Genomic DNA, 26,939 nt, shown 5'->3' with positions numbered 1-26,939 from the left:
AAAAATTGAAAAAATAACAGCAAAAAAGTAAAACTAAGCCCATGACGTCCAACAATGGGCAAGCAGCTATCCCAGAAGGGGGCTGTCTCACGTGGCATTTCGTCCTCAGAGTAAAGGTCTCAGAGAACTGGAATGCGGATTGGAACGGCTGTGATGGGGAGTGAGGCAGGCTCACACGCTGTCCCGAGTGTGTGCGGATGTCAGCGTGAGGAAGACCAAGAAAGGGGCCACGAGATACACTTCTCCCCTTTTCTGGGGGTTCTGGAAGAGAAGGGGTGCGAGAGAACGCTGCCGAGATCACGCAGCTCTTCTTGTGGAAAGAAGACGGCGATGCGACTGTGGTTTACTCTTTTTTCCTCACAGTGCCTCAACTTTCTCATTTTTCCACCTGACGCAGTATTCCCAAGGACCAGTGCTTCCGGTGTGGGTGCCGAATCAGGGATCACGCCTGAGCGAGGGACTGTGGTTCTACCTTGAAACCTTTACAGCGGAATCCCTAAGAGGCTTATGGGTGGATAACACCCTCACTTTGCCTGGCAAACTCACGAACTGGTCCACCTGACTGACCGTGAATGCAGACATACAGCCTACGCTGTGTTGTGCGCCATGGTTAGTCCCTCCGGTTTGTCCAACTCTTGGCAACCCCATGGACTGCCGCCTCCAGGCGTCTCTGTCCACGGGGTGCTCCAGGCAAGAGTACCGGAGTGGGTAGCCATTCTCTTCTCCCGGGGATCTTTCGGACCCAGGGGTCAGACTCGGGTCTCCTGCATTGCAGGCAGATTCTTTACTGTCTGAGCCACCAGGGAAGCTTAGCGGTTGCCAAAAGCCCACTAGCGGTATGCCTGCATCACTCTACCATATACAAATCAGAGTGGACTGAGAGGGGGTTTTTTCTAGATTAATATATGCGCCAGCAATCTGGAAAAGCAGAATACTAGGCTGAACACAGGGTCCCTTCCAATGTGTTCAGTACTAGGTTGAACAGTGTCCCTCAAGCACAATGATTTGAGTAAAAGCAAATCATAAATCGGAGAAGTGGTAACCAGAGAAAATGAATCAATGGGTTATGTGACAAGGGAAAGCCAGCGCTCACGAATTCCGTGAGGGAAGCTTGGAGCCCAAGATGACAGTCTCTGACGCCCGCAACCCTGAGCGGTGTGCTTCGGGAGACATTTTGGTCAAATGACGTGTTGTAAGCTGGACCAAGGGTTGGTAATCAAGTGAAGCTCTAGCAAACGTGGCACCATCTTTTTAAAACTGGGGCAGAGCTGCTTTACGATGCGTTGTCAGTTTCTCTTGCACAATGAAATGGATCAGCGATGTGTGTACACACAGCCTTTCACTCTTGGACCTCCCTCCTACCCAACCCCATCCCACCCCACTAGGCCACCTCCTACCCAACCCCATCCCACCCCGCTAGGCCACCACAGAGCACCAAGCTGAGCTCCTTGTCCTATACAGGGGGCTGCGTGCCCACCAGCTGTCTATTTCACACACGGTAGTGTACGTATGTCAGTCCCAACCTCTCGATTCGTCACTCTCCTTTCCCCTCCCAGGCCCACACGTCTGTTCTCTATATCTGCATATCTGTTCCTGCCTGGAAATAGCTTCATCTGGACCATTCTTCTAGAGTCCACATACATGCGTTAACACACAATATTTGTTTTTCTCCTTCTGACTTACTTCACTGTGTCTGACAGTCTCTAGGTCCGTCCACATCTCTACAAATGATTCAGCTCCACTCCTTGTCATGGCGGAGTAAGATTCCACTGTGTATACATCTTCTTTATCCATTCCCATGTCAATGGACCTCTAGGCTGCTTCTGAGTCCTGGCCATTACAAATAGTGCTGCAACGAACATTGGCGTGCATATGTTTTTTGAATTATGGTTTTCTCAGGGTATATGCCCAATAGTGGAGTTTCTGGGTCACATGGTAGTTTTATTTTTAGTTTTTTAAAGAACCTCCATACTGTTCTCCCTAGTCATTGTATCAGTTTACATTCCCACCAGCAGTGACAGAGGGTTCCCTTCTCTCCAGACCCTCTCCAGCATTTATTATTTGTAGATTTTTTGAGGACAGCCATTCTGACCTGTGTTTTGGTTTGCATTTCTCTGATAATTAGTGATGTGCCTCTTGGTCCTCTGTATGTTTTCCTTGGAGAACTGTCTGTTTAGGTCTTCAGTCAGTTTCATTGTTCTTTTCCAGGCTATGTCTGCCACTCACACCCAGATAGGGCTTCCCAGGGGACTCACCGGTAAGGAGCCCACCTGCCAATGCAGTAGACACAGGTTCGCTCCCCGGGTCGGGTAGATCCCCTGAAGGAAATGGCAGCCCACTCCAGCATTCTTGCTGCAGTATCCCGTGGACAGAGAAGCCTGGCAGGCTACAGCTCATGGGGTCACAAAGAGTTGGACAGGCCTTAGCAACTAAACAACAACAAGAAACACACCTGGATATGATGTAACACTGGCATCATCTCAGCAGCAAGATTGCAATATGGATACCGGTAGTTAAATCTGTTGTGAAATTGAATTAAGAGCCTCCTACTTCACATCGCCTCCTCCAAATACTAGGCATATGTTTGTTCTGTTGTACAAGGGCACTGGATGGCCTGGACCCCAGAGAAGTTCTTGCCGTTTCCTTTGGCTTCTTGGAGGTGTTCTCTCTCAGACCTGATGGAAGCGTCCTTGTTCAGATGAGGGCTGGCGAAACTGGACTTTAGGGTGGGGCCTGCCCATTCCAGAAAGACCAATCATGTGATTTAGGTGGGAGTTCTCTGTTATCTGCTAACCTGGAGACTGCCTTCAGCCACAAAGGCAATCATCAGTCAATTCTATTATGAATGAAGCCCCTATTAGTAATGAAGCCCCAGTATAAACTCTGGATACCAGAGGAGCTTCCTTGGTTGACCTGCCCTAGTTGGCAACTCTCCATGGGAACTGTCACACCCTTCAGGTCTGACTCTTTCTGTGACCCCATGGATTGTGGCCTGCCAGGCTCCTCTGTCCATGGAATTGCCCAGCAAGGATACTGGACACTTCTCCGGAGGATCTTTCAGACCCAGGGACTGAACCTGCAGCTAAGCGTCTCTTGCATTAGCAGGCATATTCTTTACCACAGAGACACCAGGGAAGCCCAGACTTCGCCCTATGTACAACTTCTCTTGGCTGACCCTCATAAAGCATAATCATGAGTGTAACAGCTCTTACTGAGCTCTCTGAGTCCTTCTAGCAAATAATCAAACCTGAGGGTGGCTTGGGAACCCCTCCTCCAAACATTCAGTTGATGTCAGAAGTCTTGGGGACTCAAAGCTGCAGTTTTGCTAATTCTGGGCAATAAATTAAGAAGAAAAACTCAAGATCAATTCCTTTGTTTCTGAGCTCTCTAGTATTTCTAAGAATAACTTCAAAAAAGTAAAGCACATAAGTGAAGAAAAAATATGTGCCTTTTGCAAACTAAAACCCTAACAAAATGTCACCTCACACCCACAGTGGAGGCTGTAATTAAAAAGACGGATAAAAACAAGTCTTGGTGAAGATGCGGAGAAACTGATATCCTTATACACTGCTGGTAGGGACTGTAAAATTGGGCAGCTGCTTTGGAAAATGCTCTGGCAGTTCTGGTTGAACAGTTATTATAAGATCCAGCAATTCCACTCCTAGGTATACAACCAAGAAATATGAAAAACTTCTGCATGAATACTCACAGCAGCATTGTTCATAATAGTCCCAAAGTAGAAACAACCTAATGTCCATCAATTGATGAATGGGTAACTGAAATATGGTTTCTCCACACAATGGAATTTGGTCATAAAAAACACGAATTACTGATACACTGAACCACATGGATGAACCTTGAAAACGTTATGCTGACTGAAAGAAGGCAGCTACAAAACGCTGCCTATTCTATAATTCCATTTATATGAAATATCCAGAATAGGTAAATTCATGGAGACAGAAAGATTAGTGATTACTTAGAGCCCGAGGGGGTGGGAGGGAATGGGGGGTGACTGTTACCGTGTAGGGATTTGTGTGTTTTCGGGGTGCAGCTAAATGACGATGGTGATATTTGCACAACTCTGACTATATAACGCACGTTAAACAAGTGCATTATATGGTAAGGGAATTAGATCTCAATGAAGCGTTTGGCTTTCTTAAACCCTGCCCTAGTAAAAGGCGAACTCTGAACTCAAGGAAGCTGAATGACCTGAGCGATTCCAGAACTCCCTGTCTAGGCCTTCCCGGTCCTCGGCAAGCGAAAGTGCGCTGTGACCATTTTCTAAGCACGAAAGAAAATACGAAATGGAGCCCGGGATTCGCGGGCCTGATGCCGGGCCTCCCGCGCTGGAGCGACGCCGGGAGGTCCGGACCGGCGCGTAGACAGGCCCGGGCCGCCGCCTCCGACATGGGGAGGCTCGGCGTCCGGCCCCGCGGCCCTAAGGAGGCCCCGCCTCCCCGGCGGAGGGTGCTGGGCGGGTCTGGGCGCCGGGGACGTGGGGAGCCCAGGGTACTCCCGCCGCCGCGCCCCGCCCCGCGCACGGAGCCGACGCCTGCCCGCTCCGCCACCGGCCGCGCCCGGGGCCAAACGCAGGCTAAGGCTCCGCCCCTACCCGCCCCTGCCCCGCCTCACCCCGGCCCCGCCCCCGGCCCCGCCCCACGCGCCGCCGAGAGCCCACCTCGACCTGTTTCGCCGCCGGCCACGCCCGGCGCCAAACACCGGCTTAGGCCCCGCCCCGGCCCCGCCCCGTCCCCGCCCAACGCGCCGCCGAGCCCCGGCCCCGCCCCGCCCCGCCCCGTCCCCGCCCCGTCCCCGGCCCGTCCCCGCCCCACGCGCCGCAGAGCCCCGGCCCCGCCCCGCCCCGCCCACGCCCCCAGCCCCCGCCCCGCGCGCCGCCGAGCCCCGCCCCGCCCCGGCCCGGCCCTGCCGCGCGTGCCCGCCGAGCCTGCGCCGAGCTGCGCCCGGGCCGCCGGCCGCGCGATGCTGCTGCTGGCCGCCGCGTCGCTCGTGGCCTTCGTGCTGCTGCTCTACATGGTGTCCCCGCTCATCAGCCCCAAGCCCCTCGCCCTGTCCGGGGCGCACGTAGTGGTGAGTGGCCCCCGAGGCCGCGGCGGCGCCGTCCCCGGAGCGCGGGCCCCAGGCCGCCCCGCCGCCCCGCGCCGTCTCCTCCGCGGCCTCTGCTCGCCCGGGGCCGGCGCGGGCTCGGGGGGCGCGCGCCCGCGCCCGGGGCATCTCCGGGGTCCGAGGGTTTGGGGGTTTTTGTGCTCGGGCTCCCCGATGAGTCCGCCGAGGGGCAGAGGGGCTGCGGGACTCCGCCGGGACTCCGCCGGGGCCCCGCGGTCGCTGGCGGCCCGCGCGCGGCGCGCGGCCCTGGCCGGGGCCCGGGGCTCCGCCGGGGCGGCCCCCGGATGGCGGCCTGCGCAAGTGACAGCCGGCAGAGTCTCCCCGGCGGAGCGGCAGCCCTCGCCAGCGGCGTTGGGGCCCTTCTGCCCGGTCTGCACGGCCTGTCCCTGCTGGACTCGGCCTGGGGTCGGCGAGTGCTGTCCCGGTTCAGAGTCAGACGGTTGAGCCAGAGAACCTGGCTTGTGCGTTGGGAATGAAGGGGTCTGTGGGTTGGTTTGTTTCTTACCAGAAACTCCTGTCTTCGACGATCCCTTTTCTGCAGGTAGACCACCTCACTTAAACAGAAAGCCTTCTTTTCTGCGCCCAGTATGCTACCATTTACTGTGGCTTTCTGGGCCCTTTTCTTACTTGAATTTTTTTACAAGCCCGAGGCACGTAGAGACGGAAGCTTATGAATAAGAAAAGTTAGTTACTAAGCAGTTATCGCAGATCCTCCTGGTGTGGGAGGTGACATTTGGGTATCCTGGCTAAGATCCGAGCATCGCTGAGATGAGATGGAATGGGATGGTCGTTGCTTTTAGCGTGTCTGACGTCCCACAGAGAGTTTGTGAATGGAAACATATATTTTGTTTAATTTCTCTCGTCAAACTATTTAGTGTACTTCCACCTCCTGCCATTCCTGATGCAGAAGATAGACAAGGAGGTGACTTGCTAGTTCATTAGCAGGGAAGAGAGGAGCAAAATTTTACAATCATGTTACCTTCTGAAGGGGTCACATCTGCAAGAGAACTTATGCCTCAAAAACTGTGGCTTTAAAACTTGGGTTTTTTAGCAGTGATGTTTGCAGAGCACACCTTGTAGTGTCTGTAAGGGACTCTCACTAAATGGTGACTCTGGTCCTACCAGCCCCATCATGCTTCTGCAGGCCGTGGATAAGATAATGAACATGTCTGCTGGGATAGGTCCCACAGAATTTCTTACTCTCACCATCTCATTTGGCTGTGCCACTGTAAATAATGTGAGGACGACATGAATAGTTGACATGATGTCACCATCTGTCTTCTTTTTTTAATGACATAAGAAGAGTAAAACTGTAATTGTTTTCCTTGCGTTTTGCTAGGACCAGACCCAGTCGTGTCAGGAAGGGGGCCAGTGTTCAGAATGTCTTGCTGATGGGGAAGCATGAGCAGGCTTAGGTCAGAACTAGTTATTCGTTTGTTTTTAAAACAATTCTGATTGACCAGTGTTAGCTCTCTAATTACAGCAGTAAAGCTGTGCAGCACGTCTTACACAGTGTGTGTGTGTGTACACGCGCACGTGCAAACACTTGGTCGCTCAGTCGTGTCCCACTCTTCGTGACCCCATGGACTGTAGCCCACCAGGCTCCTCTGTCCACGGGATTTCCCAGCAAGAATACTGGAGTGGGTTGCCATTTCCTTCTCCAATGCATGAAAGTGAAAAGTGAAGTCACTCAGTCGTGTCCGACTCTTTGTGACCCCCTGAACTGTAGCCCACCAGGCTCCTCTGTCCACGGGATTTCCCAGCAAGAATACTGGAGTGGGGTGCCATTTCCTTCTCCAGAGGATCTTCCCGACCCAGAGATCGAACCCAGGTCTCCTGCCTCGCAGGCAGACTCTACCATCTGAGCCACCAGGCAACCCCTCTTACACAGTATACACTTATTTAAATCAGCTGTTTTTTAAACAAAACTGTTAAACTGATTTGGTGAGAACTAGAAAATCAAACCCACCCTTTTGGAGAGATGGATGGAGAAGCTGTTCTGACTGCAAAGCGCCCTCTCTTGCCCTTGATAAGAGGTGTGTAGTGCAGTGGAAGAGATACTAACATTTAAAACAGTAGTGGCAAAGAACAGTCAGAGCGAGTGATAAAGAAAGGCATTAAACTGTTATCTTTAGGGTCTCATGTCTCAAGTTACCAATGGTCAGGCAACTCAGTGCATATTTACGGTTTTCTCAGCCATTAAGAAAATCTCTTAAGCTTTCTTATACCACTCAAGGGTAACGTAGCCTGGATTGACTTATGCCTGTTCTTAGGTACCTTCTATGAATTAGCTGGCTTGGACTGGAAGGTCAGTTTCCCATGAACCATGACTCAGAAGCTGAAGTCTTATTCTTGTTTTTATGGACAAATCTTATAAAATTACACCCTGCTCTTTGCTGTGCAGCAGTTTGACACAGCTTGCTTGCCTGTTTCAGTCTAGAAACAGGACGGTAACAATCATAGTGTCTACAGAGTGCTTGAGAGCATATACATTTTCTCAGTCACCTCATCACTTCAACTTCCATGTAGTCATGGAATAACAGGGAATTTTTACTTACAGGCTTTTTTGGCTTTTTTTTTTTTCATGGAAATGGCATCGTACGCCACTTTGCAAATTAATGGTAGGCGAGTACTTATTTAGCAACTGTTTATGCAGAGTACTGTGCTAGGAATGAGGATAGTAGCTCAGACCTGACACTCCTCCTCAGCGAACTTAGAGTCTGACCTGGAAGCTCAGGCAGGCACAGAAGGAACTGCAGAAGGTGCAAAAGTGACAGAGAGGACAGAGGACGGAGTCTGGAAAGGCTTCTTGGAGGAGGAGTTGTTGGGACCTGCCTCTGCAGGTTCCATGGGATTTGGAAATGCAGGTGTGTGGGAGATGTCAGGTGAAGGGACCTGTAGGCAGCAGTGACAGCCAGGGACATTTTTAATGATCTTGCTAATTGGAATGATAAATAATAAGCCAAAACCACCTGTGAAATATATATATTTTAACTATTTATCTACATTGACTCAATGGACATGAGTTAAAGCAAACTCAGGGAGATGCTGAAGGACAGGGAAGCCTGGCGTGCTGCAGTTCATGGGGTCGCAAAGAGTCGGACACAACTGAGCAGCCGAACCACAACATTTATTTACATGGATGGTCTGGGTCTTCATTGCGGCAGCCACATTGTTTCCTTGTGGCAGGTGAACCCTTAGTTGCAGCAGGTGGGGTCCAGTTCTCTGACCAGGGATAGAGCCCAGGCCCCTTGCGCTGGGAGTCTTAGCTGCTGGACCCCCCGGGGAAGCCCCCCTACAACATATTTCATAGCAAAGAGCTCTTCAGAGGTGACTCTGAGGCGGGATAGCAGATGTATCTTAACAGTAACTGGTAGATAATTGGTTAATTAACCCAAAGAAATCCCTTCATTAGTGAGAAGCTGAGGCTCAGGAGTAACTGGGGAGTTGCATGGAGATAGGTACATTGTGTAGGAAGGAGTCTTGATGACCTTTAAAGTCATGAGATGCGATCAGAGATACTCTTTACAGCAAGATTTATATCTAACAATAAAATACTCGAAACAATCTAGATGTCTGACTATAGGGGAATGTTAACTAAGTTTTGATATAGCTATCTAAGGCAATATTGTGTGTCCTTTTAGTTTTTCGACTATACATTTTTTTTTTAAAGGTAGGATACAAAAATGTGTGAGGGCAGATGCCTGTCTGACTCGTCTCTTCCTCCTTCACCTGCTCCCCTGGCCTGTGTTATATAATGTGTGTAGGAAAAATGAATAGAAAGACAGTGTCACATTTGTATCATTAAGTTAAGTATATTTTGAGCCCTTTCTATATGCCAGGCATTATACTGAGGGCGGGGAGTATCGTGTGTGTGTTAGTCGCTCAGTCGTGTCCATCTCTTTGCGACCCCATGGACTGTAGCCTGCCACATTCCTCTGCCGGAGGAGAATTCTGCAGGCAAGAAGACTGGCATGGGTTGCCATTTCCTTCTCCAGGGGATCTTCCTGACCCAGGGATCGACCCCAAGTCTCCTGCATTGTAGGCAGAGTCTTTACCATCTGAGCCACCAGGGAAGTCCAGGATATAGTGGGGAGCCAAATGGAACTGGTACTTTTAGGGAGAAGGCGACGGCACCCACTCCAGCGCTCTTGCCTGGAGAATCCAGGGACGGCGGAGCCTGGTGGGCCGCAGTCCATGGGGTCGCTGAGAGTTGGACACGACTCAGTGACTTCACTTTCACTTTCACTTTCATGCATTGGAGAAGGCAATGGCACCCCACTCTAGTGTTTTTGCCTGGAGAATCCCAGGGACGGCGGAGCCTGTGGGCTGCCGTCTGTGGGGTCGCACAGAGTGGGACACGACTGAAGCGACTCAGCAGCAGCAGCAGGGAGTCTGTGGAGTGCCAATGGGAGAGATGATTGGGAATCCAATCGTCACACAGGTAAATGCGCGGCTGTGTGGCTGTGGAGTGATGGAAAAGCAAGGGGAGAAAGGCTGCTGTGCTGAAAAGCGGGCTGGGGCGGGGAGGCGGCGCCGAGGGCAGCCTGTGAGGCTTTCCCAAGGTTGTGATCATTTGAGCTGAGATTTACTGGGTGAATAGATGCCAGTTAGATGAAAAGAAGGGAGGAGAGCGTTTCTGGCAGGGGAAATAGAATGTGCAAAGGCCCGGTGGCTGGAGAAGGCATGACTGGGAGCCAGCCAGTATGCTGAGCTGTGGACGGTGAAGACGAGAAACGTGCCAGAAGAAAAGCTTCACTGCTTAGTGTTTCTACGTGATCATGTATTACTTTATAATAAGCAGTCATTTAAAAGATCATAAGATATAGGCTGGTGATTATTCTTTTCATCTCCTGTAGAACTGGTCATTCATAGAAGATATATAGAAAGACAATGTTCATTTGGATTTGGACGCAAAGCCAAAGTAATGTGTTTATTTTTTAATTTATTGAAGTACGGTTGATTTACAATGTGTTAATTTCTGCGGCATAGCAAAGTGATTCAGTTATATATTGTATATAATATATACATATGCGTCCTTTTTCGTAACGGCTTACCACAGGTTGGATGTGATTCCCTGGGCTGTGCAGTAGGCCCTTCTTGTTCATTCATTTTGCGCATAGTAGTTCGCCTCTGTTAAACCCGAACGCCGAGTCCATTCCTGCCCCCGCCCCGCCGCCACCCTGGAACCGCAAGCCTGTCTCTGCGTCTGTGGGTCTGTTCCATAGACACGCTCATTTGTGTCATATATCAGATTCTACGTACAGCGGCATCATGCAATGCTGATATTTGTCTTTCTCTGTATCGCTTACTTCACTTGGTACGGTAGCCTCTGGGCCCATCTGTGTCGCTGCAAACCGCCCTCTCGCAGCCGAGTGGCTTTCCGCCCCGGTCTATGCGTGCGCGCACCCGTCCAGTGCGTCCACACGGCTTAGCCGTTCGCGGGCGTTTAGGTGGTTTGCGCGTCTCGGCTGTTGTGACTGGTGCTGCCGTGAACATAGGGGTGCACGGATCTTTTCGGATTATCAGACTGAAATGTGACTCATCAGCTAGATGTATAGGGCTCTTTCCCCGCAGTAGACTCAGAAATATATTACAGGTGTGCAGTGGACAGCTCAGCACTGGAAACAGTCAAACCCGCACGCCCTGCTGTTCTCAAACGCCGTTCATTCGGTCTGGGATGACGATGCTACAGCAGCTGAAGATTTAGTTCCTGTAGGTTAGATTTTGGAGCCCATCATAGTTGTTTTATTTGTTTGCGTTGGGTCTCAGTTGCGAGGCGCAGGCTTCGTTGTCCCGGGGCGTTTGGGATCTCAGTTCCCCAACCAGGGATTAAACTGCCTCCCCTGCCTCTCAAGGCAGATTCTTTTTTTATTGTTATTATTTACGTACTTTTGATGGAAGGGTGATTGCTTTACAGTTTTGTGCTGGCTTCTGCCAAACAGCGTGAGTCAGCCTTAGGGAACCCACTTTCCCGCCCTCTTGACCCCCCCCCCCCCCCCCCCCCCCCCCCCCCCCCCGGTTGTTCCAGAGCCTGGGTTTGAGGCCCCTGCATCGGCTGGCAAATTCCCATTGGCTGTCTATTATCCATGTTACATATGGCGGACCACCAGGGAAGCCCCGCGTCCTAGGTTTTAAAAATTCCCCACAGAAGGGAAGTTCCAAGTGCTAAGATCTCTTCCTTTCTGCCTTTAGGTTACAGGAGGCTCTAGTGGCATCGGGAAGTGCGTTGCTATCGAGTGCTACAAACAAGGAGCCTTTATAACCCTGGTTGCACGGAATGAGGTGAGTCTTCCGGTTGTGTTCTTAGGTGCTAAGCCGGCATGATGTGAGTCACAGAGGCTGTGCGGGCCTGGCAGTGTTCACCCTCGTCTCTGCTTGGAGCTGTGATTCCTGCGCTGTGCTCAGTGGTGTCCGACTCTTCGAAACCCCGTGGACTGTGGCCCGCCAGGCTCCTCTGTCCATGGGATTCCCCTGGCAGGAATACCGGAGTGGGCTGCCGTGTCCTCCTCCAGGGGATCTTCCCGACCCAGGGATTGAACCTGGTCTCCCGCATTGCATGTGGATTCTTTACCACCTGACTGGTTATCTGTGTTCCAGGCAAAAATTCCCTGGTTGGAGTCAGGTTAGCTCCACAGATGTTTATTCAGGGCCAGGAACTCTGAGGCAACATTGCAGAGACTGCAGGCCTGGGAGAAGCAGAGACTCAGGTGCACCCCTGGCCGAAGGCAGCCAGCCCCCCGGCCGGAGCTGGCGACGGCGGCGGCGCAGGGCGGATCTGAGTCCTGAAAGATGACTGTAGGCGTTCCTCTGTAATTTGCTTCTGACCTAATCGCCATCTGTAGTGAGACCCAGACTGCACAGGGGAGTCTCCCTCCTCCCCAGAGTCCCACAAAGCATGGTTTTTTCTGTGCCGCTTCAGCACCAGGTCTGGTTCCTTTTCTGCTCAGTGTCTGTTTTCCTTGCCAGAGCCCAAGGTGGGGCGCTCTGTTCTCCCCCATAGTCCCGCGTCCTCCTGCTGCCCGGGTGGGGGGACCACGGCGGGCCTTCTGGCTTGGCCTCGAGCTCGGGTCACAGTGGGCGCTCGGGACATCTCTGTTGGCTGAAGTCAAGGGAGGACGATGGACCGAGGGGCAAATGCAGCGCAGCGTCGTTGATGGGGTTTGATTCACCGGTGAACAGGGAGGGCGGCGGGGTGGTAGCTGCCCTGGGGCGGGGGGCCGGGGGTGGCCACAGCTGGGCAGTGCCCCCGGGGGATGGCTGGCCACGGGGGTCCCGGGGGACCGCACAGATCAGGCTCTGGGCGCCATCACCTCTTTAAAAATGAAGAAAGGCAGCATCAGCTCCTTTTATTTGCCCCGGGACTCCTCCAACAGCGCATCTGCTGTGGCATCGAAACCACCTTCCGCGACTGAAAACCCGGCGGTGATGAAACGGCATCCTGTGAGATTTGTCCAGTGCTGAGGCTTGACGGAAGACACAGGAGACGGGAGGCAGGGCAGGCCCGCGCGTCAGGGCCTCCCGTGCTTTCCGTGGCTCCTGGCGCTGCTGGGGGTGAACGAGCCTTCCGGCACCGAGAAGGCCTTTACTCTCCAGTGCAATTTTATGCTCCGACTCTGGCAAAGTCAGATGGTGCCCCTCTGTATCAGTAGAATAATATGACTTTATTACAGGCACATTCTTGTTTAGAAAACCTCCGCGTCTTTTGAAAGGACTCCCTTCTCCTTTTGTTCGTCTCTGCCGTCATGCTGTATTTAAATTCTAGCATTTATAGCAGATTGAGGCACTGTAAACTGATCTCCATCTTCTTGAAAATGACTAAGACAAGCACCACTGAGACCTTGGGAGAATCAGTCAATTACCGGACAGTTTTGCTTGTCCTCAGAGCATAGGTGTACCTCGTCCATCTCACAAGTGATTTTTACTTTATTTGCTTTTTTGATGGAGGAAGGACTCTTTAGATGATCTTGCAGGAAATCACTATGCCATGAAATCACCACACCCTTCAGTTTGGGAATATGTTTCCTGTCTCCGTAATGACAATGGAAACATTTATGAGAGTTGATGGGAGACCCTTAGCAATCAATACTGGTGATTGGGACTTTGAGGTTCGTTAGTTTCTTAAATTGTCTTTCTCTGCAGTGAATGTAAAACCTCACTGTCCCTCAGTCACAGCTCAGCCTACTTCACGGCCGTGTGGTCCATAGCTCTGCACACACAGGTGATGGCCCGTGTGCTTTCTGGCAATTAATAAATCCTTGTACAAAAACTGCTTTTTCTCTCCTTTTAAACAGACAAGTGGACAAATAGACCATCACCAGAACTAATTGTTCTCTGTTGCTTTCAGGACAAGCTGTTGCAGGCAAAGAAAGAAATCGAAAAACACTCTATTAATGATAAACAGGTAAAGTCACTGTGCTCGTGATGTATTTTCTGCCTAATCAGCACAGGTGTGCAAAGGAAGAGACCATGACTTCATCTGTGAATAGTTCGCTGAAAGCACGCCAACTGATCCTAATTACATTGTTTCTAAAATCGTGAAATTGTTTGAATTATCTTGGATTTCAGGTTGTTACCTAAGCAATGCATAGACTCTAACACACACACACACACACTCGAGTGATCCAGTAACAGGATGCTTTCCTAGAAAATGATTTCATTTCAGTTTTTTATTCAAATTAACATAAAGGGAAGGAGGTATTAAAAATATTTTTTGATTATGCAATTTTTTGATGAATGCAATAGTATGTGTGTTATATAGTATATATTTTAGGCTAAAACATAATGATAAATTAATAGCCACACACTCATCACCCAACTTAATAAATGGCATTTTCTGGGGCCCTTGAAATCTCCTCTTTTTGCCCCCATCAGCCTTATCCTTCTGTCTCATTCCTAGAGGTAGCCCCCAACTTGATTTTTATAGTTTTTTTCTTTTATTTTTTAGTGTTTTAGCTGTGCCACACTCATGTAGAACTTTAGTTCCCTGACCAGGGATGGACCCCCCGCCCCTGCATTGAAAGTCGCAACCACCAGACCTCCAGGGAGTTCCCTTCCACTGTTTTTTAAATAATTGGACCCTGAGTGCATGTCACCCCAAGAAGAGTGTTTGCTTCTGCTGCCTTTTGAACTTCATGGCATCATTCTTACTTTGATAGCTTTGTTGAGATAGAATTTCACATACTGTTTAGCTCAGTGATTTAAGGTGTGCAGTTCAGTGGGTTTTAGCATATCCAGAGTTGCAGTTATCACCAGATTCAGTTATGGAACACTCTCATCCTCCCGTAAAGGAGGTCCATGTTCCTTAGCAGTCAGTCCTTGTTCTCTTCCACGCACTCCTGGCCCTGGGAAATCGCTAGCCTGTTTTCTCTAAGATTATACAACATCATTCTTTGTGTATTCTTCACCTGATATTGTTGTTAAAATCCCTCAGTTGCTGCATGAAGTAATCGTTCTTTTTTTTTTTTTTTTTTTGCTGCTGTCGAGAGTTTTCTAGTCTGTGTAGACTCTCCTCCGTCCATCAGCTCTCTGTCTAGGGTTTTCTAGTCTGTGTAGACAGTCCTCCATCCATCAGCTCTCTGTCTAGGGTTTTCTAGTCTGTGTAGACTCTCCTCCGTCCATCAGCTCTCTGTCTAGGGTTTTCTAGTCTGTGTAGACTCTCCTCCGTCCATCAGCTCTCTGTCTAGGGTTTTCTAGTCTGTGTAGACTCTCCTCCGTCCATCAGCTCTCTGTCTAGGGTTTTCTAGTCTGTGTAGACTCTCCTCCATCCATCAGCTCTCTGTCAAGAGTCTCTTGTCTGTGTAGACTCTCCTCCGTCAGCTCTACTGTGGGTGGGTATTTAGGGTGTCTCCATTTTTTCTTTCAGTTTGCTCTCCTTGCTATTGCTAAGGTTTGTCTCTGTGCATGTTGTACAAGGATGGAATACACCTAGAAATGAAACTGTTGAGTGCATGCTTCACCAAAATGGTTATACTCCTGCCAGTAGTGACTCCTTGCCAATACTTGGTATTAACAGACTTTCTAAGTCTTGCTTTTCTGATGGGTTTTAAATGGTGTTTCACTGTGGTTTCAATCGCCTCATTTTTTCCCTCCAGAAATTCATTAGAGAGCTCTATTGTCTGTTTTGTTGTTAAGTCGCGAAGTCATGTCCGACTCTTTGCGACCCCATGGACTGCTGGACTGCAGCATGCCAGGCTTCCCGGTCCTTATCATCTTCCAGAGTTTGCTCGGACTCATGTCCATTGAGTCGGTGATGTTAAGATGCTAGGGCAGTGAAGCAGAGAGAACGTTTCATGTCAGTCGGATAAACCTGCCTCGTCTCTTAAACAGCTGCGGCGTGACCCTGGGCGCCCCAGCATGCCTTGGATCAGCTCTCTTTTACTGGCTGTTTGCATTTTCCTTCCTCTGCACTCTGCTGCAAGCAGATGTCCTCATCCACCTTTCTTTGTGTCTGTGTGTGTGTGTGGGGGGGTTTCTCTAGTACTGGGGCCTCTGTCTCTACCCCCTTCTCTGAAGCCCACAGACATTGGAAAGCACCAGCTCGGTGGGTCCCCCAGCATTGCTGCTTCAGCTCGGCGGGTCTCCCAGTTTCGTTGCTTTGTTTCCCTGTCCCTCTGAGCTCTGGTAGAGAAGGGGCATCGTCTAGAACACGGATCTGGAGCATCCTGGTGAAGGCCAGTCTTGCTGACACTGCGGCCGCTCCCTCTCCCCCTGGTTAGCCCTGCTCTTCACCCAGCAGAAGCCTCAGGCCGTGTGAATAGTCCTTGACCTGCACATCCAGGAAGGGGAAGGTCCTCAGGGCTGGGGCGTGCACGAGGGGCCAGGGCGGCCTCCTGTCCCAGAGCTGGTGCGTTTCTCTGCGTAGCATAAGGAGGGCCCTGGCGACGTTTTTTCCCTGGTAGTTTGTTAGCAGCTTTTCCCCCCGCCCCTGCCAAAAATTGCCCGTGTATGCAGGCTGAGTTGCTTCAGCCGTGTCCGACTCTGTGCAGCCCACCAGGCTCCCCGTCCCTGGGATTCTCCAGGCAAGAACACTGGAGCGGGTTGCCATGCCCTCCTCCAGGGGGTCTTCCAGACCCAAGGATCCAACCCCCATCTCCCGCATCCCCTGCCTTGTGGGCGGTGTCTTTCGCCGCTGAACCCCTGGAAGAGCTGCCCGCCCATCCCCCATCGGCCTCCTAGTTGCATCGTCAGCGGCTTCGACCCTGGAATTGGAGCATCCAAACTGGGCTCCTTATCTGCTGGAAAAAATTGCCTTTAATTCTTAATGACAGTTCTTTTAAAGCCCTGCATTTAAAGCTTTGATCATTTTTTTCTCTTTCTAACAGGTGGTGCTTTGTATATCAGTTGATGTTTCTCAAGACTATAGCCAAGTAGAGAACGTCATAAAACAAGTAAGAGGTTGGGTCAATTGAAGTTAACCCACTCGCCTTTTGATTGGTCCTTGCCGTTTTGATGTATGGCCTGCAGGTGGCATACCTTCCCTGTAGGTCTAATCGTTTTGTGGATTTTGTTTATCAACTTGATTGGCTGCTAACGGGTTCTTTGTTTCTCTTCCTTGATGCCCAATTTGATGAACTTCCAGGCACAGGAGAAGTTGGGCCCGGTGGACATGCTTGTGAACTGTGCAGGAACGTCACTTGCAGGAAAATTTGAAGATCTTGAAGTTAGTACTTTTGAAGTAAGTAAAAATTTGTTTATTTTCTCACTGTGGTAGCCCATACACTAAAAGGGAGAACTGCTGCTGCTGCTGCTAAGTCGCTTTAGTCATGTCTGACTCTGTGCGACCCCATAGACGGCAGCCCACCAGGCTCCCCCATCCCTGGGATTCTCCAGGCAAGAGCACTGGAGTGGGCTGCCATTTCCTTCTCCAGTGTGTGAAAGTGAAAAGTGAAAGTGAAGTTGCTCAGTCGTGTCCGACTCTTCGGGACCCCATGGACTGCGGCCCACCAGGCTCCTGTGTCCAGGCAAGAGTACTGGAGTGGGCTGCCATTTCCTTCTCCAGTGTATGAAAGTGAAAAGTGAAAGTGAAGTCGCTCAGTCGTGTCCGACTCTTCGGGACCCCATGGACTGCAGTCCACCAGGCTCCTCTGTCCAGGCAAGAGCACTGGAGTGGGCTGGAGGGAGAACTAGTTTTTGGCTAAAAGCTTCATGAATGAAATAGGTGAAATGCATTCCAGTTTAACAGAAGCTTCAGCAAACTAGAGGAAGGCTGGACAGGGTTTTAGTCCCAGTGACCATCCAGCCTTAGAAGTTTACGCAAACCGCTGGACCTTGGCTTCCTCAGCTGTAAGATGGGAATGCAACCTCCAGCCTGACACAGATTAGTATTGACTTACTGAGGTCGTATTATCAATAGAGCTCTTTGTGAGCCAAGAGATGCTGGATTGTCTTGTCAAGTATCCGTGTTTTTAACAGTGAAAACCCAAAGAAGCTGGAGAGCAGACTCTGGCATTCTCAAGCCCAGAGAGGAAGGCAGCACGCCACAGCGTGTCATGGTTTTGAAGTGTCGGCTGCAGAAGCGCACAGCAGCCTTGAAGTCCTTCCGTGCACAGCTTGCTTTTCTTCACTTGCTGTCGCGTCAGCTGTCTCTCTCTTCCTGGTCTCTAGAGCCTTCATGGTGGTGATGGGCTTTGAGTGATCTTCTCAGTGACGTTAGAGTGCACCCGCTGTTATGGAAGAGGAGCCTCCCAGAGCAGCAGTTCGGACGTCCTGCTCTGACAGGCTGGGGGAAAGCACTGTGAGCTCTGCGATTTCAAGTCAAGCTGGGCAAGGCCAGCAGAGGCAGGCGCAGGGTGCTGCCTTAGCTGGGATTCTGGTGTTGTGAGGCTTCTTTATCGGCTCAGCAGAAAAGATAGCTGTTGGGTCAGGACTTCCTGGTGTCCAGTGGTTACGACTCTGCCTTCTGAGGCAGGGGCTGTGGGTTCAATCCCTGGTCTGGGATCTAACATTCTACATGCCACTCAGCACAGCCAAAGGAGAGGGGAATCAAGAGATAGATGTCTTGACCTATATGCCTTTATCTCTAGGTACTGGCAGGGAGATTTTGAAGATTATGTCAACGGCTGTGTAAAGAATTAGTTGCAGGAAGTCGCTGTAGTCTAGGCATGAACGGATGAGGGGAAAGACTTCAGAGGTGGCCAGCGAGAGAGAAGTGTGAGCTGTGTGCCTGTGTGTGGAAGATGGTATGAAGGGAGGTCGGCAGACTCCTCGGTCGACCGTGGACGGTGAAGAGGACCAGTGTGCAAGGGGCTGTGTGGTTGCAGCACGTAAACGCAGAGCTGTGCAGCCGGGCGCCGGGGAGCAGGGTCTGTGCAGGGCAGAGGGGGAGGGCACCCGCATCTGTGTCTAACGGAGGCCTGGAGCTCAGAGTCAGAGATGTGTGGGGGTCATGACTGAGTAAGAGGAGCAGGAGCTAAGCACATGAGACCGGGTGACTGTGCGGGCCTGCCCTGGCAGTCCTGGTCAAGGCTCCATGCTCCTGCCGCAGGGCTTACGGGTTCAGGCCCGCCAGGGGACTAAGATGCTGCCTGCCGTGTGGTGCGGCATTAAAAAAACTCAGGCAGCTGCGGGTGGGTGTCAGTGGCAAGGAGAAAATATGAAACGGGTGAGATGAAGGAAGAAATAAAACGCATGTATAGAATATGAAGTATGCGGCAATATTTTAAAAATGCATGAATCTAATCCTTTTAAAACACTCATTTACTCTCAGCCCGTCTCCCATCACACTGTCTCCTTCCTCTGTCTCTCTCACTTTGCTTGAAAAAGCAGTCACAGTCCATTTCTTTTGCACGCCCTCCGCCGAGCCCCGCACCATCTCCACACCAGCACCCGCCCTGCCCAGCCCCGCACCATCTCCACACCAGCACCGCCCCCGCCCAGCCCCGCACCATCTCCACACCAGCACCTGACCTACCCAGCCCCGCACCATCTCCCTGCCCAGCCCCGCACCATCTCTACACCAGCATCCCCCTGCCCAGCCCCGCACCATCTCCCTGCCCAGCCCCGCACCATCTCTACACCAGCACCGCCCCCTCCCAGCCCCGCACCATCTCCACACCAGCACCTGACCTGCCCAGCCCTGCACCATCTCCCTGCCCAGCCCCGCACCATCTCCACACCAGCACCTCCCCCTGCCCAGCCCTGCACCATCTCCACACCAGCACCTGACCTGCCCAGCCCTGCACCATCTCCCTGCCCAGCCCCGCACCATCTCCACACCAGCACCTCCCCCTGCCCAGCCCTGCACCATCTCCACACCAGCACCTGACCTGCCCAGCCCTGCACCATCTCCCTGCCCAGCCCCGCACCATCTCTACACCAGCATCCCCCTGCCCAGCCCCGCACCATCTCCACACCAGCATCCCCCTGCCCAGCCCCACACCATCTCCACACCAGCACCTGACCTACCCAGCCCCGCACCATCTCCCTGCCCAGCCCCTCACCATCTCCACACTAGCACCGCCCCCTCCCAGCCCCGCACCATCTCCACACTAGCACCGCCCCCTCCCAGCCCCGCACCATCTCCACACCAGCACCCGCCCTCCCCAGCCCCTCACCATCTCCACACCAGCACCTGACCTACCCAGCCCCGCACCATCTCCCTGCCCAGCCCCGCACCATCTCTACACCAGCACCTCCCCCTGCCCAGCCCCGCACCATCTCCACACCAGCACCCGCCCTGCCCAGCCCCGCACCATCTCCACACCAGCACCTCTGCACTTGGACCACTTGTCACTCTGTCCCAGCAGTGGTGTCGTGTGGGCTGCTCTCTAGGTGAGGCGTGTGGGCTCAGGCACTTCACACCATGTGGGATCTTAATTCCCTGAGCAGGGATCAAACCCACGTCCCTGCATCGCAAGGCGGGTTCTTAACCATTGGAACACCAGGGAAGCCCCAGTTCATCTTGATTGGGATTTTGCACTGACATCATAGGTACATGTGAGGGAAACTGACATCTTAACGATATTTGGTCTTCTGACCCATATAACCCGAGAAGGCGATGGCACCCCACTCCAGCACTCTTGCCTGGAAAATCCCATGGACGGAAGAGCCTGGTGGGCCGCAGTCCATGGGGTCGTTAAGAGTCGGACACAACTGAGCGACTTCACTTTCACTTCACACTTTCATGCATTGGAGAAGGAAATGGCAACCCACTCCAGTCTTCTTGCCTGGAGAATGCCAGGGACGGGGGAGCCTGGTGGGCTGCCGTCTATGGGGTCGCACAGAGTTGGACACGACTGAAGCGACTTAGCAGCAGCAGCAGCAGCAACCCATATAACATAATATATATCTCCATTTATTTAAGTTTTTAAACAAAATTATCTCAGTCGTGTTTCATAATTTTCAGCGTGTGGAGCTTGCATGTTGTTTTTCAGTATTTTATATTTTTTGATGTTTGTGTCAGTGGTTTTTTTATTTCAATTTCTTGAGTTTTCGTTGCTCATGTAGAAAAAACTACAGTTGATTTTTGTGTATCGATCGTGCAGTGTTGCTGAACTCAACTATTAATTCTAGTGTTCACTGGACTTTCTGCAGCCAAGATCAGGTCATCTGGAAGTCTTAGGTCTCCCACTGCTATCTAGATACGCGTATTCCGTGGGCTGGAACTTCCAGTGCCGTGCTGACTACAGGTGGCCAAAGTAGGCGTTTCTGTCTCGCTCCTGACTTTAGGGAGGAAGCAGTTGGCCTTTTACTCTTAAGCCTGATGTTAGCTGCAGCTTTGTTTGTTTATTTTCGGTAGACGCCCTTTTTCGAGTTTAGCAGTTTATCCTAATTTGCCGAGAGTTTTTTGTGGAATGGATGTTTAATTTTGTCAGGCGCTCTTTCTGCCTCTACCGGGCTGATCATCGAGTCCTTTTCACCATCAAATAGTGAGTTAATGTGGTGAATCACACTGATTAGTTTCCAGATGTTTCCAGCCTTGTGTTCCTGAGATAAGCCTCCTTTGGTCAGGATGTGTTATCCTTTCTATGTTCTTGAGGGATATTAGCTGTAGCGTTTTGTAATGTTACTTTTTGGTTTTGTGTTACTTTTTGGCCTCATAACATCAGTAGAGGAATGGTCCGTCCTTTTCAGTTTTCTGGAAGAATTTGTGTAGGATTGATTTATTTTCCTTAAATGCTTGGTAGAATTCACCAGTGAAGCCTGAGATTTTCTTTGTGGGAAGGTTTTAACTTTAATTTCTTTAATAGATGTAGTGTGTGCCTGCTAAGTTGCTTCAGTCGCATCTGACTCTTCACGACCCCACGGACTGGAGCCCGCCAGGCTCCTCTGTCCATGGGCTTCTCCCGGCAGGAATACTGGAGTGGGCTCCCATGCCCTCCTCCCGGGATCTTCCCGGCCCAGGGATGGAACCGCGTCTCCTGGTCTCCTGCCTTGCGGGCGGGCGCTTCACCTCTAGCGCCACCTGGAGGCTCCCCTGATAGCTCAGCGGGACGCGCAGGAGGCCTGGGTTCCACCTGGGAGCCTCTGTTATTTTTTCTGTTTTATATTGTACATGGTGATAGACCTAGTTTTTCATAAGACTTTCTAATGTAGAAGCATTGTGATACAGTGTCATGAGACTTTCAGGTTGAAAATTTTAAAGTTTTAAGAGTTCCCAGGACGAGGGGAAAGGAGACCCTTGGTACCTGTGCCTGTCCTCCCCCGTCACGAGAACCCACATGCACTGGGTGGTTGCTGCGGTGGGGCGGGGAGGGCGCTTACCTCCTGCTTCCTCTTTCAGTCCTTGCCGCAGGCCTGTGAGATCACACTGTGTGAACCCACTTTTCGCGGAGGAATTACATAGAGTGTCCAGCTTTTTCATCAAATAGGCGTGAATGGTAGAGCCCAGCCCCGCAGTCCACGCTCTTAACTCCTGTCCTGGCCTCTCTGTCACTTAGAACTAACAGGGCAGGAACTATTTAGAAGCTCTTTGCTCAGACTGTCTCTCAAAAGGATTACCTGCACCGTGCAGTGTACTTTTTCTAAGGAGAAGACTAATTTTGTCCAGGCTTCAGCAAAGACCTGAGTGCTGTCGTGAGAATGTGAGGTTAGAGTGAAACCGGAGATTGAGATAGGCTCTCACAGGCGGACACAGGGGAGGGGGGTGAACTGGGAGGCTGAGACTGATGTTTTCCGCACCGCCCTGCGCAAACAGGGAGTGGCAGGCGTAGGCCAGGCAGTGAGCTCGGCGCTCTGTGATGCCCCAGAGGGGCGGGCTGTGCGTTTGCACGGAGCTGATTCCCTCTCTTGTACAGCAGAAGCTAGCGACATTGTGAAGCAACTGTATGGCAGCAAAGAAGACGGAGAGAGAAAGAAAAGAAACGGGCCCCCAGCGGGGAGCCCTGTGTGTCACAGTCACTTCTGGGACCCTTTAGTTCTGGTTTGTTCAGCAGCTCCGCTGAGCACCCAGTGACCCGGGCTCCGGCTTGGGGCGGGCGCCCGTGGGGCGCACCGGTGACCCGGGCTCTGGCTCGGGGCAGGTGCCCGTGGGGCGCACCGGTGACCCGGGCTCTGGCTCGGGGTGGGTGCCCGTGGGGTGCACTGGTGACCTGGGGCGGGTACCCGAAGGGTGCGCCAGTGACTCGGGGCGGCGTACCGCAGGGGCGCAGGCGCACCGGTGACCCGGGGCGGGTGCCTGTGGCGTGCGCCCTGCTCAGGCTCCAGGCCTGTTTGTTCCCTGCAGAGGCTGATGAGCGTCAACTACCTGGGCAGCGTGTACCCCAGCCGGGCGGTGATCACCACCATGAAGGAGCGCCGCGTGGGCAGGGTCGTCTTCGTGTCCTCCCAGGCTGGGCAGCTGGGCCTCTTTGGTTACACAGCGTACTCTTCATCTAAGTTTGCCATCAGGGGACTGGCAGAGGCTTTGCAGATGGAGGTAAGAGCATCTTCACTTTTACGTTGTTCCTTTCAGCCTAGGGGAACATGTTCTCCTTTCAGTTCGGTTTAATCACTCAGTTGTGTCCAACTCTTTGCAACCCCATGGACGTGGGTTTGAGTAAGCTCTGGGAGTTGGTGATGGACAGGGAGGCCTGGCGTGCTGCAGTCCATGGGGTCGCAAAGAGTCAGACATGACTGAGCAACTGAACCTAACTTAGCAGTACCAACATCTTCATAGTATTATGGGCAGACGGCAGAGCTCTTGTGTTTCAGACATCTGCAGTAGAGAGAGCATCACACTAAAGCGAGTCGCAGGAGTGTTCGGCTTCCCTGTGCACAGGAAGGCTGTGTCTCGGCTGTGCTGTGCTGTGACGTGTGCAAGAACGTTGAAAGAAACAGTGAACATTCTTAATTTAAAAATACTGTGTTGCTCAAAAATGTTAACCATCTTCTGAGCCTTCAGTGAGCCCTTAGTAGTAACATCAAAGGTCACTGATCTCAGATCACCGTAACAGATACAGTCATGACGAAATGCTTGAAATACTGGGAGAATTACCAAAATGTATCACAGAGTCATGAAGTGAGCAAGTGGCTGTTGGAACTCTGATGCCGGTAGACTTGCTCAGTGCGAGGTTGCCACAGACATTCATCGGATAAAACATGCAGTGTCTGTGGATGAGTGTGAGTCACTCCAGTCGTGAGTGACTCTGTGCGACCCCATGGACTGTAGCCTGCCAGGCTCCTCTGTCCACGGGATTCTCCAGGCAAGAACACTGGAGGGGGTTGCCGTGCCCTCCTCCCGGGGATCGTCCTGACTCAGGGATCGACCCCTCATCTCTAATGCCTCCTGCATTGGCAGGTAGGTTGTTTACCACCTGGGAAGCTCAAACCTGCAATTAGTAAAAATGCAGTGTCTACAAAGTGCAGTGAAGTAAAACACGATAAAATAACTGTGTCAGACTTCCTCGGTTTCCCAGTGGTTGAGACTCCAGGCTCCCACTGCAGGCAACACGGGTTCAATCCCTGGTTGGGGAAGTTCCACATGCTTCACAATGCAGCCAAAAAGTAAACAAGAAAGATGCACCTTGATTAAAAAAATAATAATAAATAGATAATTTTAAAGATCCCCATAAGCTGTGACTGTATTGACCTGATACCGTGTGAGTATGCATAAGGGTAACCAGATACTTTATCCCCTTCTTTGTCATTGTTCTTTAACATTCTTTAAAGATGTTCCTTTAATGAAAAGATCCTTCCTTTATGCATGTATATTCAGGTGTTCAGTTGTGTCTGACTCTTTGCAACCCTGTGGACTATAGCCCGCCAGGCTCTGCTGTCCATGGGGATTTCCCAGGCAGGAATGCTGGGGCGGGTGGCCATTTCCTCCTCCAGGGGATCTTCCCGACCCAGGGATCGAACACGCGTCTCCTGCATCTCCTGTGTTGGCAGGCAGATTCTCTGCCACTGAGCCACCTGAAAGGAAAGGAAAGTGAAGTCGCTCAGTCGTGTCCGACTCTTTGCGACCCCATGGACTGTAGCCTACCAGGCTCCTCTGTCCATGGGATTTTCCAGGCAGTAGTACTGGAGTGGGTTGCCATTTCTTTCTCCAGGGGATCTTCCCGACCCAGGGATCAAACCCAGGTCTCCAGCATTGTAGACAGACGCCTTACCGTCTAAGCTACCAGGGAAGTCCTGACTAATAGAATGAGGATGTGTGTGAGGGAAGAGCTACTGTGTAGCTCTGTTTTTAGACAAATCATTTAACTTGATCTCATCATCCTTGTTGGTAAAAATGAGAATAAGACTTGGACTAAAAATTGCACTTGGCTCTCCTGATACTTACGGTTTAATACCCTAAAGAAAGACTGATGAATGGGCGTGGTCACGAATCTGCATGGTTACTGAGGGTGTCGTGGCAGGAGGGTGCTTGGGGTCAGCGTCCAGTCGGCGCCTGCCAGGCGTGTGCAGCTCCGTCCTCCTCTGCGCTGCTGCCACCGGGGGTGCTTAGGGAGCACCGCGTGGCCCTTTCCCAAGCCGTGTACTTTAGGGTGAAATTCCTTCTAATTCTATATATAGTTGCCCTTGAACGTCATGGATTTGAACTGCACGGGTCCACTTGTGAATGGCTTTCTTCCAGTAAAGATGGTAGAGCCACCTGACCTGAGGGTGGTTGGACCCTCAGATGCTGCACCGTGGGTGTGATGGGCGCCTTGGAAAGCTAAATGTGGATTTTAAAATGTGGTCACGCAGGGAGTCAGTGCCTTTGACCTCCATGTTGTTCGGGGGTCAGCTGTGTACTGAAATGTAACACTACCCCATGATGTTAAAAGCCCAGAAGAAAATTAACTGTGGCCGTTTCTCTTACTGGAGAAGGAAGTCCGCTCCAGTGTGCTTGCCTGAGAGATCCCATGGGCAGAGGAGCCGGGCGGGCTGCAGTCGCAAAGAGCCGAACACGGCTTAGCGACTGAGCGGCAGCAACCCGCTCACAGTGAGTGTGGCCTCAGGCGCTCGTTTCATGGTTTAGAGTAGGAGTGGGCGCTTCTTTGTTTTTTCCCCCCAAAGCACCAGAGTGAATATTTTAGCCTTTGAGGGCTAGATGGTGCCTGTTGCAACTACTCAGATCTCTTATGATAGCAGGAGAGCAGCCTTGTGAGTGGTTTAAATAAACAGGTACGAATGTGTGCCAATAAATCTTTATTCATAGAAACAGGTAAAGGGCCAGATTTGGTCCTCAGGCCGCAGCTGGCCGACCTCGGATTCAGAAGCCTGCAGAGAGCCCTGGGTGGTGCTGAGCAGAGTGCCACGCTGCCCTAACACTGGAGGAGCTCGTGTGACGCAGACACGTCCCGGGTCAGTGAGAGTCCCCACCGGCCTCTTTGGGACCAGCACTCTGTGCTCATCTCATCCCGCAGGAGTCAGCCGCAGATTTCACTGTCATCGACGTCCTTGATACGCTTAGTTGATAACAGGTCTCTGTAACATATGCTTAGCCAGTGGGGCACATATGGCTGTGAAATTTCCAACAAGAACACCAGTAATTTCTTTTGTAGCTTTCACTTCGATACATCCCTCTATGAATAACCACCTTCTTTTATAACAGTTTCCCGAAATACATGAGGCAGATGGCCTTGTGTAGCTTTCTAGGTAGTGAAGCTGAGTTTTCCAAAATTCTGTCCAGTTGCTGAAAGCCGCATCATGACTTTGTAACAGAAATAGTAGCAAAGTCTGTGCCTTTTGGTCCTGCCTTCCCGCTCCCTGTCTGTGCTATGATGTGTCTGTAATTTAGGTCAGGGTTGCCTCAGCTCTTCCCTTTGGCCTCAGAAACACAGCAGAAGCCACCTTTTGGGATTGAAAGGCATGTATGACGGCTTTCTGTCCCTAAGCCTGTCTCGTAGAAGGACTCCAGGAGTCACTCAGGGCACATGTTTGATCTGCGCGGCCTGTTTCCCTTTTGGGTGGAAGGAAGATGCTAATAAATAAGAGGGAAGAGACCGGAGCTGCCCTTCTGGGCGAGTCCCCGAAGCCTCTCAGTGACATGTGTGATTCACAGACTGCAAGTGGCCAGTCTGGGCTTGCCAGGTGGCTTAACTTTGCTCCATATTTGGACTCTATTAAAATAAAATGTCCTCATGTAAGCAAAAACTAAAATCAACATGTCCCATGGAAAATCGACTTGAGGGGAAGTAAGTTCAGTCATCGGAATCGAGCATGTTCATAGCAGAACTGCCGCCTATGCGGTCCCCTCACCAGCTTGCACTGCTGTGTTCTTCTTGGTCTGTTTAGCCAAGGTGGTTTGTGTTTTTTGTGAATGAAACGTTCTGTACTTAAGACTCTAAGTGCCTGTGATCATTGTTTCTGGTTTAATGAGCCCTTCAGTCTTCCTCCACCACACTCTTGCTCCCTAGACGAGAGCTGGATCTCTGTTGGCACTCTTGGCTTTCTTTTCTGAACCCAGT

At 51.5% G+C, this 26,939-nt stretch overlaps 1 protein-coding gene across 2 annotated transcripts in view; it reads left to right on the top strand.

Annotated features, from left to right (window-relative positions):
* The first annotated feature begins 4,959 nt into the window (after positions 1-4,959).
* Positions 4,960-26,939, top strand: part of KDSR (3-ketodihydrosphingosine reductase) — a 37,891-nt gene continuing 15,911 nt past the window's right edge. For both annotated transcript variants that reach the window (XR_008201392.1, XM_052660354.1), the window contains exons 1-6: positions 4,960-5,088; positions 11,320-11,409; positions 13,472-13,528; positions 16,449-16,514; positions 16,706-16,801; positions 22,790-22,981. Coding sequence is in view for 1 of the 2 variants with exons in the window: in XM_052660354.1 (XP_052516314.1) it covers positions 4,981-5,088; positions 11,320-11,409; positions 13,472-13,528; positions 16,449-16,514; positions 16,706-16,801; positions 22,790-22,981 (609 nt within the window). In the remaining variant the exon portion in view is untranslated. The remainder of the gene's footprint in view (positions 5,089-11,319; positions 11,410-13,471; positions 13,529-16,448; positions 16,515-16,705; positions 16,802-22,789; positions 22,982-26,939) is intronic.

This window comes from Budorcas taxicolor, chromosome 22, assembly GCF_023091745.1.
Source record: "Budorcas taxicolor isolate Tak-1 chromosome 22, Takin1.1, whole genome shotgun sequence".
NCBI classification, from domain to species: domain Eukaryota; kingdom Metazoa; phylum Chordata; class Mammalia; order Artiodactyla; family Bovidae; genus Budorcas; species Budorcas taxicolor.
The sequence above is the reverse complement of the archived record's forward strand: the minus strand, read 5'-3'. Positions and strand labels throughout refer to the sequence as shown.